The sequence below is a fragment of the Hypanus sabinus genome, chromosome 21, assembly GCF_030144855.1.
Source record: "Hypanus sabinus isolate sHypSab1 chromosome 21, sHypSab1.hap1, whole genome shotgun sequence".
Lineage (NCBI taxonomy): Eukaryota > Metazoa > Chordata > Chondrichthyes > Myliobatiformes > Dasyatidae > Hypanus > Hypanus sabinus.
The window spans coordinates 48,597,501-48,611,480 of record NC_082726.1 but is presented as its reverse complement, the minus strand read 5'-3'; the positions used below and the strand labels follow the sequence as shown (position 1 = coordinate 48,611,480).

General features: G+C 40.9%; 2 protein-coding genes across 2 annotated transcripts in view; one reads left to right on the top strand and one right to left on the bottom strand.

Moving 5' to 3' along the window:
• The window catches only part of cdh23 (cadherin-related 23), a 1,109,092-nt gene that overhangs the window by 206,609 nt on the left and 888,503 nt on the right, over positions 1 to 13,980 (bottom strand). The window lies entirely within an intron of this gene.
• vsir (V-set immunoregulatory receptor) overlaps positions 1 to 13,980 on the top strand; it is a 58,981-nt gene that overhangs the window by 33,426 nt on the left and 11,575 nt on the right. The window contains exons 2-4 of the mRNA XM_059946454.1: positions 837 to 1,241; positions 7,665 to 7,733; positions 10,451 to 10,561. Coding sequence (XP_059802437.1) covers positions 837 to 1,241; positions 7,665 to 7,733; positions 10,451 to 10,561 — 585 coding nt within the window. The remainder of the gene's footprint in view (positions 1 to 836; positions 1,242 to 7,664; positions 7,734 to 10,450; positions 10,562 to 13,980) is intronic.

Below are 13,980 nucleotides of genomic sequence, written 5' to 3'. Positions count from 1 at the left end.
TTATTAAGTGAATTCAAATTCCCCAGCCATGCTGGTGTGATTTTAACACATCAAAAGACCATTAATCTAGGCTTTTGGACTGCCAGCCCAATAATTTAATTTCTATTTGATCATCACATGCAAAATATGGCTTCCTTTTTGTGAGTCCCACCTCACAGATTGTGTGCTAATATCAACATGGGTAATAATGAGTGTACTGCACTGTGTCAGCAGTCAGGATTGCGCCGTGCTTTTTGTTGCAATTTCTGAGTCAGAATATTGTGGGTTCAAGTCCTGCTCCAGAAACTTGAGCTCAACAACCATCAGTGAAACTTTGTGAAGGAATCCACACTGTGTGAGCTGCTGGGTGACATATCAATCCAAAACCTGGGAGAATAAGGTATGGGGGGTGGGGGAAAGAGGGGAGAGTGGATAAAAACTTACATGACAATTAAGTTTAAATACAGAGGAAATATACAATATCTGAGTACTTGTAGATCACACCACCTCACATAGATTATCATGTTATTTTTACAGTCTTGCAGAGTTGGTAGTGTTGCCTATAACACTGCACTGAATACATACTACAAGTACTTTTTCAATAGGTTATAAAACTCCTTGCAATGGCTTCATGGATGAATCAAGAGTTTATGGAATCAAATCCATGAAAGTCTGTTTCTTGGCGAACCAACATACCACTGTTGTCCTCAAGAGCGAGTAGAATGCTCCAGTTGCACTTATATTAGTTGATCTTAATTTTCAAGATTCACAAAAGCTAACGTTTCCTGTGACCTCTTGATGCGAAATGTACCTCAAGATTGCACATCTTTATGCTTCTTTGCTTTTACTTTCTGCAGATCTGGCCATGGAGCTGAAGGTATCAAGTGATCACGCAGTGTATACGTGTCCAGAAGGACTTAATGTCACCTTCAAATGCAGCCTCTCTGGACACCTCAGGGACATGCATGACGTGCTGGCCAAATTATGGTACTTCAGCCACAGCAAGAATAACACATGTGCAGAGAAGATTCATATCCGTAACACTTCTTTCAAAGACCACCACACTCATTATAAAGGAAATGGAGTCTATATGAATTCCGACCATAGGGGAAACTTCTGGGTCAGCCTGACTAGATTGGTACCAGAGGACAAGGGAACTTACTGCTGCATTGTGCATGAGTTGCACAGATCATCAAAAAGCAAGCAACACCCAAGGGTCGAGTTAACTGTACATGGGACCATGGAGCTCAAGGTTATACGTGGTAGGTCTCCTCAGAAAGCAGTTTCTTGGCATCTGTGTAATGTTTCACTTGATACACAGTCACCGGCAAACCACAAGGTTTATCAAACAAAATTTGGTCTGTGCCTCTATTTGGAGCAAATGATCATAAACATGGATAAGGCGATAGTGTTTCAAGAGAGAGGGTTGGAGAGGTTTAGAAATTCCAGACTGAGGCACAGATGCTCATGTTGAACTGATGGATTTCAAGGGAAACAATATCAAAAATATGAAAAATAACCATACAGGATAGGAGGAAGTCACTCAGCCATTTAAGTTTCAAGATTCCAGATTAAAGTTTATGTATCACATGTATAATAGCCAGTCGGTGGTGTAGTAACATCAGCACCTGACCTCGAGGTGAATGGCCCCAAGTTCGAATCTGGCCGGCTCCTTGCACGCCCGTGCTGGGGTGAGTGTCGAGCTAGAAACTCAGCCCCGTAGGAAAACAGTCAAATGCTATAGAAATGGCGAAAAAAATGTCGCCCGATGCGCCACAAGGCAAGAAAAGGAACAACAATAACAACATCACATGTACATTCAAAAGTGTTAACAACCATCATACACATGGAAGTGCTGGGGGCAGCCCGCAAGTGTCATCACACACTCCAGCACCACAATGCTTGGCAGAACACAAACAACAAAGCAAAACAGGGCCCCTTCTTCCCTCCCACCCATGCCCATACATCGTCCTCTAACATCAAGACAGTCCGAATCCTTCAGCCTCCAACCTCCACACCCCTGCCGTTCCTCTAATCATTCAGCTGGGTACAACTCCATCAATCTCGCATGCTCTGGTGGTGGTAGCCTGGGATATTTTAAACTATTGTGTAGTGGAGTCTTATAGAAACCTGCTAAGTTTAAAAGGGGACATGGAAATGGGATCCTGCTGAGCTTAAAGAATGAGTGGGAATCAGAACCTGTTAAATTTCGTGAGCAAGGAAATGGGATCTGAATGATACTAGAAACAACACTTGGTGAGACAGATGCCAAGCTATTGAGATTTCTGAATAACTTGATAGTGGCTCATTGGAGCTTTATGTCATTGTTGGTTTGAATTTCAAGTGATTTTGTTCCACAGTCACTGGCAATATGCATCTAGTGAACTCAGTCTTCAGATTTCAATATAGGTCCAGTATTTTGGGTGAATAAAGGGCAAGACTCCCACTAGTTTTTAGTTAATATGCCAGATCTTACAAAGCTCAACATTCCCACCTGTATGACATGACTTAGTGCTGAAGAATCTGTATACCAGTCACTATTATCAGCTGTGCTAACTGGCTAAGAATTCCTAGGCACTATTCAATGGACATATTACCTATCAACTTCATTCCCCTGATATCAGTAGGCACTAAATATTGAATTAAACAAAGTAATGAATATTGAATAACCTGCCAAAGTTATAAAGTGAGTACCTCAAGAATGTGGCCTGTGAACCTTGTTATTTGCAGCAGACACTTTCTTAAGGTTTATATTTTTAACCACAAGAACTTAAATCTAATATGTCACATGAAGGAATTGTAAGCAACACTCGAGTCTAGATTCTTAGAAGATTAGTAAAGACTAAAGGTAATTCGAAGTATTAATTTGGGTACCATGAAAAATATAGCCGAGTAGCTGATTGCTTGTTCATGCCTACTTCCTCAACTAGAATCTGGTATTATTGCTAAAGAGCTGGCATGTTGTAGTTTTGCCCATTCCTATTTAACACAAATTTTCCACTGCAGAACTGGAAATCAGGATTGAAATTCTGAAGACATTGTTTGAATCTTGTGGAACCACGTAAGACACTATATAGATATGAAACAATGAACCCGGGTTTCAAAGTTCAACCAAATAAACAGTTGAGACCTGACAGACATCAGGAGATAGATCTTCACAGAAAGGGCCATCAATACCTGGAAAGACTGAGACTGGAAAGACGATGCATAAAGCAATGGAGGCTATTTCAGTTAAATGCACAACACAGGCCTGAGATGGATGAGGGGAAAATCGTACACCTTAATGATGTGCAATTAATATTTTTTGGTGAACTGTAAGTTCAATTACCTTTCTGGGTTAGCTGTGTGTTTCTCTTGCCTCCAACGCAAGAGGCTCCAGGTACAAGACCCACTGCAGAGATGTGAGCACAGGATCACTGACTCAGTCTCCAGCAGAGTAATGAGGGAGTGCTATACTACTGCCGATACCTTCTTTCGGATGAGACATTAGACCAAAACCATGCATGCCAGTTCAGGTGGACTTAACTGACTCCAAGGCATTTAAAATGAAGTAGATAGATCCTTGATAAACTGGGGTGGGGTGAAAGGTTGCAGTGAGTAGATAGGGACTTGGAGTTGTAATTGCAATCAGATCAGGGCAGGATCAAGGAGCTTACTAGCCTACAACTATTCCTAATTCATATGTTAATATTTTACCATTGTTCCTATCTGCCTTTGGGTTTTAATGTCCCCCATGGATCTATTCTGTGGAGATTATCCTTACAGTCTTGCCCAATATTCATCACACAATGAACAGCATCAAAGTAGATCATTTGTCCCTGAAGATAATGCAGTTTGCGGTGAGTTTGCTTGATGCTAATTGGCCACCATGTTTTCTACATGGAGCATTTCAAAACCTCTTTATTACCAGTAAAGTGCTTTGGGACTTGCTGGAATACAGGCGAAGGGTGTTATTGAGATGGAAATCTTTCTTCTAGCCAGGTCAATACTGAAATATCTCCTGGTGCACGTCGTTTATTAAACACAATAGTATGTTTCCGACACCTTGAAATACATGTGAATGTGGCAGCAACTGGGAAGAGATTTGTCACCATGGTAGCATAGTGGTTAGCACAACAAAATCAATTTCAATGCTGTCTGTAAGGAGCTTGTAGGTCCTCCCTGTGAAATGCATGGGTTACCTCTGGCTGCTACGGTTCTCTCCCATTTCCAAAATCGTACTGGTTAGTAGGTTAACTGGTCATTGTAAATTGTCCTGTGATTAGGCTAGGGTTCAATAGGTGGATTGTTGTGGCTCATTGAGCTGGAAGTGGCTCTTCCACACTGTATCTCTAAAACAAAAAAAAGATGTGTGTGTCACAAACTGTGCAACATTGCTAATGGTTCCATCCCTCAATGAATCATTGTACAGAAACACAAGATAGGCAGAGTATGAAGGTTAGGGTTGGGTACAAGCATTTGAAATGACAGGAATCAAGATGGTGCTGAGCTGCCATTCCTGTTGAGGCCATGGCTCAGATTTAATTGTTTTTTTCAGTTCTGAGTTTGCTGGGGAAGTTGTTGCCCAATGTCTGTGAGCTCGAGCCCATGTCCAAGTCCGCTGTGGTTAGAGGACTGTGTGTGTGCATGGGTGGATGATATGTAGTAGGAATAAGGCTTCTGTTGCTTGCCCTGTTGTATTCTGTGTTGTTCTGCTGGCCATTGTAGGTATACCAATGTTGGTGCCAGAATATGTGGAGACACTTAAGGGCCCCAGCAACCCCCCTGAGTGTGTTGGTTGTTAATGCAAATGAAGAATTTCACTGTATGTTTTGATGTAGACAAGATAAATAAATTTGAATCTTGATAAATATTCAGAAGACCATAAGATATAATTACTTTACTTTATTGCCACCAAACAATTGATACTAGAGCGTACAATCATCACAGCGATATTTGATTCCGCGCTTCGTGCTCCCTGAAGTACAAAATGAAGTAAATAGAAATAAATTTTTAAATTATAAATCATAATTAGAAAATAGAAAAGGTAAAGTAAGGTAGTGCAAGTCAGGTCTGGCTATTTGAAAGGTACGGCCCAGATCTGGGTCAGGATCCGTTCAGCAGTCTTATCACAGTTGGAAAGAAGCTGTTCCCAAATCTGGCCGTATGAATCTTCAAGCTCCTGAACCTTCTCCCAGAGGGAAGAGGGACAAAAAGTGTATTGGCTGGGTGGGTCGTGTCCTTGATTATCCTGGCAGCACTGCTCCGACAGTGTGTGGTGTAAAGTGAGTCCAAGGATGGAAGATTGGTTTGTGTGATGTGCTGGGCTATGTTCACGATATAATATATAAGATATAAGAGCAGAATTAAGCCGTTTTGCCCATCAAGTCTGCTCCACCATTAGATCATAGCTGATTTCAAGACAGTTAAATGCCATTTCCAGTACACAAGTGTAAAGGAGACAAAATAATTGTTACTTCGAATCCGATACAGCACAAGAAAAACACAATCAGATAAAGAGCATGATAAACAAACACACAATAAATATAAGTACATAGCTTCTGGCTTCTCCCCATAAATTTTGATGTTCTTACTAATGAAGAACCTATGAAACTTTGCTTTAAATATATCCAAAGACATATATCCATAGACAAATGTGACAATGAATTCCACAGATTCACCAATGACTCAGTTGGCAACTTTGACAAGAAATGTCATGAATTGAGAGATTTAAGCATGCTACTTAGACCAAAACTCCCAAGCACTACAGAGGAAGTTCAAAAGCTGGTATAGTTAAAATCCTATTGCAGAATTAATGTTAAAACATGCAACACCTCATTTGCACCTGAAGTCACTCTTACAGGAAATTTGCAGACTACTAGTGTATATGATAAATCCAAAAGCAGCAGGGAGGCTGCGCAGAAAGCTAAGCTGGCTCTTGGCTGCTAAATCAGAGGAGTGCTGTACGGTCATAAATTGCACCTTTTGGATGAAACTTCAACTGAAGCTCTGTTTGCAGAAGAGACACCAGACACTGTAGATGGTTGAATTGGAGCAGCAAACAATCGCTGGAGGATCTCAGGGGGTCAAATAGCAACTATGGGAGGAAAGGAAATGTCAATATTTTGGGACAAAATCCTCCAGCAGATTGCTTGCTCCTTCTGTTTGCAGTGCACTTGGTACACCAAGAGGAACACAAGAATACAAGCAACTGATGCAGAAGGCTATCTGATCCCTCACACCTGTCCTGCCATTCAATTAACTAATATCTGGTCACCACATTATTGGAAGTATGCACAGCCTTTGGATTATCAGGATGGGGTTTGGTTTAGAAGGCATGTGCTACAGAGAGACTGGTCAAATTAAGGTTAAAAATAAATTCCTTAGCTAGAAGGTGGTGAATTGGTGGACTTCATTGCCAAAGAAAGCAGTGGAGGCCAAGTCATAGGGTTTATCTAAAATGGAGGGTGACAGGTTCTTGATCAGTAAGGGCATTATAGGTTAAAGGGAAAAGTCAGGAAAATAGGGTTGAGAGGGTTAGGGATAGGGTACAGTTCTCCTCGAACATCCCCTTTAGACCAAAAGACTTCAGAGCAGAATTAGACCATTCATCCCATCGAGTCTGCTCTGCCATTTCATCACAGCCGATTGATTATCCCTCTTAATCCTATTCTCTGCCTTCTCCCCATAACCTTTGAAGCCCTTTCTAATCAAGAATCTATCTATCTCTGCTTTAAATATATGCAAAGATTTGGCCTCCACAGCCACCTATGGCAATAACTTCCACAGATTTACCATCTCCTGGCTAAAGAAATTCTTCTTTAATTCTGTTCTAAGAGAATGTCCTTAGAGAATACTCTGAACATGTGACCTCTGGTCCTAGACTCCCCCACTATAGGAAACATCTTCTCCACGTCCACTCTATTGAGAACTTTCAGTATTCAATAGACTTCAATGAGATACCCCTCCCCCAATTCTTCTACAGCTGTAGTGAAGTAGGAGAATACGTTTCAGTCTCACAACCTCCTGACTGGCTACAATGCCTCCACTAATGCATATGCTCTATGGGATCTTACTCTGTACATAAGAGCTGCGACATTTCTTATGTTGCTTAAGTAGCTGTTTGGTATCGCACCAGAGGTTGGGGAAGATATATAAATGTAAGCTCCTCCAATTAAATTGGTAAATGAAAAACTCAAGACTATTAAGTGCATTGACACTTGAGTGAGCTTCTAGAGAAGATGTGCAACAGGGATACCTGTGGTGGTAATTTTAACAGAATGAGTGAGACATGTCATGGAATTTCCCTAATTCATAATTATTTTGCATAAGAAGGGACTACAGTCAATCTATGATAGTGATCTTCAAAGAGGTCACTGTTTTTTCCCCACTCAGGGTAAAAATGTGTCAAATATGAGAAGGGGGGAGTTTAAGGGGAATACATTGGGGCAATTTCTTTAACACAGTGAGTGGTATGTGTCTGGAAGAGGCTGCCAGGGGTAGCTTTGGAAGGAGATACAATAATGGTTTAAAGAGGTTTTTACATACATGCATGAATATGCAGGGAATAGAGGGACATGTATCTCATGCAGGCAGAAGAGATGTAATTTAGTGTGGCATTGTGTTCAGCACAGACAAGGTTATCCAAAGGGCTTGTTCCTGAACTGTACTGTTCTATGTAAACCAAATATTTTCATATTTTACAGCAAATGGAACTCAGGTCATCAATCAAGAGTGTACTTTTGAAGATGCTATTGGAGCATCAGACTCAGAAGGTAAGATATTCCTCCATGCATTTGGGACAACTCATTTTCATCACCTCTCTAAATCTCTGACACCACTGATTACACAACATATTGTGACTCCATTCCGCCACGGTTCAGGCAGATGGTTGCTTGGCTTATTCCAAGCAAACCTCTTCCTTTCTGGAGACCGTCACTGTTGTCCATTGATGAGACCACGAGCAAAGGTGAAGTCTAATACATCTGCCAAGGAAACCTAGATCCACAATCTTGCCCAAACAATTCAGCTTGCTATCAGTTTATTCAGCAAGATCTGTGGAACATCTCTGCAAAAGATGAGGCCATTCAGTCCATTGAGTGTATATTTGCTATTTCAAAGACAAATCTACTCAATTCCTAAATGCCATTCTTTCCCCTTATCCATACAACTTCATCTCCCTCCTTTTAAAAATGATTTCCCCTTTGTTCCTGGGCAGAGGACTGTGAGAAACATATTTTTATAATGTGTGCATTGATGGTTAACTTTTCAGCTAAGGTTTTTCTTTATTGGTAACTAGACCCACCTTAGTTTTAAACATCTCCATCCAAGCTCTAACGTTTCTCTGCTTAAGGAGAGTACAGATTCAAGTCTCTGAGACAGAGTGAGAACTCTTGACATGACCTGCTGCAGTTCAAACCAAACCACCTGCAAACACCCTTAGACAAGCATCTGACCCTATGCCCCCTCGATCAAGTGGATCAAGTTGGAATAACAGCCACAAGTGGGTAACCTGATGAATCCTGAAAATTTTGGGCAAATTCTCTGATTAAATATTTGCACATCAGTAATTGGGGAAGATCTCAGGTAGACATTTTCAAATATTACTTTGCTGCTGTGATGCTGTAGCAAGTAGGTTTACCCATCACAATTGCATGTACGTGTATTTGTGCATATGGCAATAAATTCAACCGTGACCTTGGTCATGCATTTAATGCAAGCGATTGAGGACAAATTACTTTGTCTTTGGAATAATTCAATAAAACTAACAATTAAGTCAATAAATGTGATTTGCACACTTTACTCACTATGTAATTCAACACAGCAAACTATATCCTTTCTACATCATGACCACTGTATCTGTGACAACTGCACACTCTGGGTTTAATTCGCTATTGACGAACTATCACAAGATCAAAATCCAGTCCAAAGGATTAGACTTGATTTATTGTCACATACACCAGAGTGGATTGAAATTCCTCATTTTCATGAAGCTCACGTAGACAATGTATATGGTAATAACAAATACAGAGTACAAGACCACAAAATGGCACAGACTGTAGTGCAAAAAAAGGCAAGTCGGGGGAAGCTCTCTTTAATCTACCTATTCTGAACAATGGGCTGTGCTATGAAAGAGACATTCAGCTGCCCCTTCATTAGGTAAGTGGCTACTGAATGTATGTCCGTGGTCTTTTGCTGCCGTAGCCCATCCACTTCAAGGTTCAAAATCTTGTGCCTTCTGCACACCACTGTTGTTACGCATGGTACTGTTGCCTTCCTGTCAGGTTGAACTGGTCTGGCCGTTCTCCTCTGACCTCTCTCATTAACAAGGCATTCTCGACCACAGGTCTGTAATTCACTGGATGATTTTTTGTTTTTCACACCATTTTGTATAAACTCTAGAGACTATTGTGTGTGAAAATCTCAGGAGATCAGCAGTTTCTGAGATACTCAAACCACCCCAATGGTACCAACAATCATTCCGCCGTCAAAGTCACTTAGATCACATTTCTTCCCCATTCTGAATTTTGTCTGAACAACAACTAGACCTCTTGACGATACCTGCATTCTATTACACAATGAGTTGCTGCTACATGATTGGCTGATTACACATTTACATTAGAAAGCAGGGGTTCAGGTGTACCTAATATAGTGGCCACCAAGTACATCAAAGTGCAATGAAACTCCTCATTTGCATGAAGCTCACATAGACAATGTATGTGGTAATAATAAATAGAAATGGCACAAAGATCATAGTGCAAAAAAAAAGGCAAGTCAGAGTAAGCCTCTTTAGTCTATCTATTCTGGACATGGGTTGTGTTATGAAAGATAGATGAATTGTCCACGGAATTCCATCATGGGTACCATCACGGTGAAGGACCATTATGGGTACTAGCCTCCATAGTATCCAAGGCATCTTTAATGCGTGGTGCCTCTGAAAGGCGGTGCCCATCATTAAGGACCCCCGCCACCCAGAACATGCCCCCCTCTCATTGTTACATCAGGAAGGAGGTACAGAAGTCAAAAGTCACACAGTCAGTAATTCAGGAACAACTTCTTCCCCTCTGCCATCCATTTCCTAAATGAACATTGAACCCATGAGCACTACCTCACTACTTTTTTATTCCTGTTTTGCACTACTTATTTAGTTTAAATAATTATATATATATACTTATTGCAATTCACAGTTTTATCCATACTTACCATGTATTGCATTGTACTGCTGCTGCAAGTTAACAAATTTCACTACATATGCCAGTAATATTAAACCTGATTTTGATTCTTTTAATGCAATAGCAAATATTAGCATCTTTCAGAGAAAATTGCATAGATATTTGAAGTAGTAATATTTACTAAACAATGGCGACAAGACTGGAGATGTCCTGTTTGCTTCATTCTATGATGCTGTAGATCCGTTTAATACAGTTCAGACAGCTCAGATGTGATACAAGAACACACTGAATAATCATTTGCCTTTTGCTTATCACCATAGCCAACACAGCTATCATCTTGGCCACAATGGGATGTGTGATCACCATCTTGTCGCTCCCCTTGATTCTGTTGCTCATATACAAACAAAGGAAGGAGACAGTCACCAGGAGAAGTAAGTAACAGACCAGCTCAAGCATCTGGTTAGTGCCATGTTGAAAACAGTAGAGCTCAGAAGTTCACTGCTTTGAACAGCTGACACTCAGCATGGACACAAATTCCAAATAGCAGCAATTTTAAAAAAATTACAAAGCCACAATATAAAAATCAGCTTTTGAGCAGAGCAACTTTGCTAAGTATATACAAGGATATAGGGGTTTTTTTTGTATTAATGACACTGTCTCAAAGATGACCTACAGAGGACTATCACCCTGGCATGACTTGCACCTTCACAGACTCACCCTGCATTACAGATACCCCACCAAGCATATACTACAGCGACTGACACGCATACAGATGTGCCTTGCAACAACCATCACACGTTCCGATTTGGCTCCCTGTGTCTGAATCATTGACAGATGCAGCCTGCAACAACTAGTTACTTCCCCTCACATCCTCTACCGAGACTGACAGTTGGAGGCCCACCATTGGGCAGACATTTGGCAGATGAAATATAATACTGACAAGTGTGAGGTCTTGCACTTTGGCAGGAAAAATAATAGAGCAAGTTATTATCTAAATGGGGAGAAACTGGAAAGTGCTTCTGTGCAAAGGGGTCTGGGGGTCCTGGTGCAGAAAACACAAAAAGTTAGTATGCAAGTGCAGCAGGTGGTCAAGAAGGCCAATGGAATGCTGGCTTTTATTGCTAGGGGGATGGAGTATAATAACAGGGAGGTTTTACTGCAGTTGTACCGGGTATTGGTGAGACCACACCTGGAGTACTGCATGCAGTTCTGGTGTCCATATTTAAGAAAGGACATACTGGCTCTAGAGGCAGTGCAGAGAAGGTTCACTAGGTTAATTCCGGGGATGGGTGGGTTGATGTATGATGAGAGGTTGAGTAGATTGGGACTCTACTCATTGGAGTTCCGAAGAATGAGAGGCAATCTTATTGAAACATATAAGATTGTGAAGGGGCTTGATCGGGTGGATGCGGGGAGAATGTTCCCAATGATGGGTGAAACTAGGACTAGGGGGCATAATCTTAAAATAAGGGGATGCCGTTCCAGGACTGAGATGAGGAGAAATTTCTTCACTCAGAGGGTAGTGGGGCTGTGGAATTTACTGCCCCAGAGAGCTGTGGAAGCTACTACACTCAATAAATTCAAAACGGAGATAGACATTTTCCTGGATAAAAATGGCATTAGGGGATACGGTGAGCGAGCAGGTAAGTGGACATGAGGCGAGGTTTAGATCAGCCATGTGATCTCCTGGACCAGTTTTCGATAGCCTGTTTGGGTCGGAGAGGAATTTTCCAGAATTTTTTCTCCTCATTTGGCAAATCATTTTTTTTTCCCCGGGTGATCACATGGGTTTGGGCAGGATGAATAATAAAATAAAATGGGCGGCATGGTGCCCTGTTGGTTGGCACTGTTGCCTTGTGGGATTCGGTGAAAACTAGAGTTAAGATTGGATCAGCCATGATCTTGTTCAATGGCGGAGCAGGCTTGAGGGGCCGATTGGCCTACTCCTGCTCCTATCTCTTATGTTCTTATGTTCTTAATGGTTCTATTATCGGTATCTATAACTTGTTGATTGATTCTAGACAAGACTTTTTAGATAAAATAAAAAAAGCTTGGGAAGATGACCTAAGTTGTCAGATTTCTGATGATAGATGGAATAAAATTCTTAAACTGGTTAATAAGTCATCTTTCTGTGCTCGTCATTCTCTTCTACAATTTAAAGTGGTTCATAGAGCTTACATTTCTAAACAGAAGCTGTCCAGTTTTTATCCGAATGTTTCTCCACTTTGTAATAAATGTAACTCTGCTGATGCCTCTTTAATTCATATGTTTTGGTTTTGCCCTACAATTGAAAAGTTTTGGTGGGATGTATTCCATACCTTCTCACAACTTTTTTCGGGTCCAATTTGACCCAAATCCCCTTACTGCCTTGTTTGGTATTATTGCAAATGAAGATATAACCTTAAATACTCCTAACCTACAGGTTTTAGTTTTTACTTCTCTTTTAGCAAGAAGAGCAATCTTACTTAAATGGAAGGAGTCTACCCCTCCTACACATCTTCAATGGCTACGTGATATTATGTCTTATTTAAATTTAGAAAAGATCCGCTGCTCAGTCTTAAATTCGAAACAATCTTTTTATGATATTTGGGGACCTTTCCTAAATTACTTTTCCAATTTATAAAGTTTAACAGTGCACAGACTTTTATGTATATTTTTATCTTCTCTTCTTAAGTGAATATGTCTTCCCCCCCCCCCCCCAATTATCCATTGTCATCCATCAGCTTTTTTCTTTGGTAGTTGGTAGGGGGTTGACTTTTTTTTAAATATAAAAAATTTCTTTTATGATAAAAAAAAAGGAAAAAAAATCTTCACACATGGCCAGCCTCATCTGCGATGTCTTGTGCATTAGCAGGTTTTTTTGTCCCGCAATAACTGATGCATTGCTAGTCTCACCATGCAAAACCTCATGCACTGCCTGTTACACTTACACCTATGTTAGCCAACCAAATAGCCTATTCACTGGGAAGAAGGTTGAGGAGACATCGAGTTGAGAGGGATCAAACCAATGAAATGGTCAAAAAAGTGAGGTATTCCAAATGAAAGAAATTTTGGCAGGATTAACAAGGCAGTGCTAAGAGACTGTTTCCACACTCTGGAGAACATAGAAAAAGGGAGCATAGCCTTAGGTAGATGAACCTGCTATTTAAGACAGAGCTGGTTTTATGACCTTATCACAGGCGTAGTCAATAAAGAGGCCTGTCTAACAGATTTTTTGATGATCGGGTCATGAGGGGTTATGGGGACCAGTTTCGATACTGCTGCGATAAACATTTTCCCAGGTTAAATTGGAGAGCTGACTCAAAGAATCAGGGAGCAGGGCATCCCCTGCTGCTACTTCTCATGTCCTCAAGTAGAGTCGTGGAACAAAACTCATTTTGCAGGGCAGCACCTCCACAATTTTATTCTGCAGTCTCAACTTAAAATCAAAGCACCAGAGCTTGTGGTTTGATTATCGGAGAAAGTCTATCAATGTCAGCATAATTTAAAGGTGATGTCCCCCACCAGGAAAATCAGGGTTTGACAAATGAATTTCAGAAGTTTCAGCTACTGCTGATTTTAATTAGATATCAGACTGCACTTTCCTACTCCTCCTCTTCTTTCACACTGCTCCATGACGCAGCCACGCTAGTACAAGAGCGATAGCATCAACATCACCAAATCTCTCTGGTACAACCAACCTTTAACCATGCACGATGCTTGAAAAGGAAAATTGTGTAAGCTAACAAGGAGACTGTGGAAGATTGCATTAGATACAGATGGTGCGAAGAGGCTTTGCATGGCACCTACATCTTTCTATGAGGTCACATGTTAAATGATCCACTACCGTATCCTAAGTGCAACTTAGCTG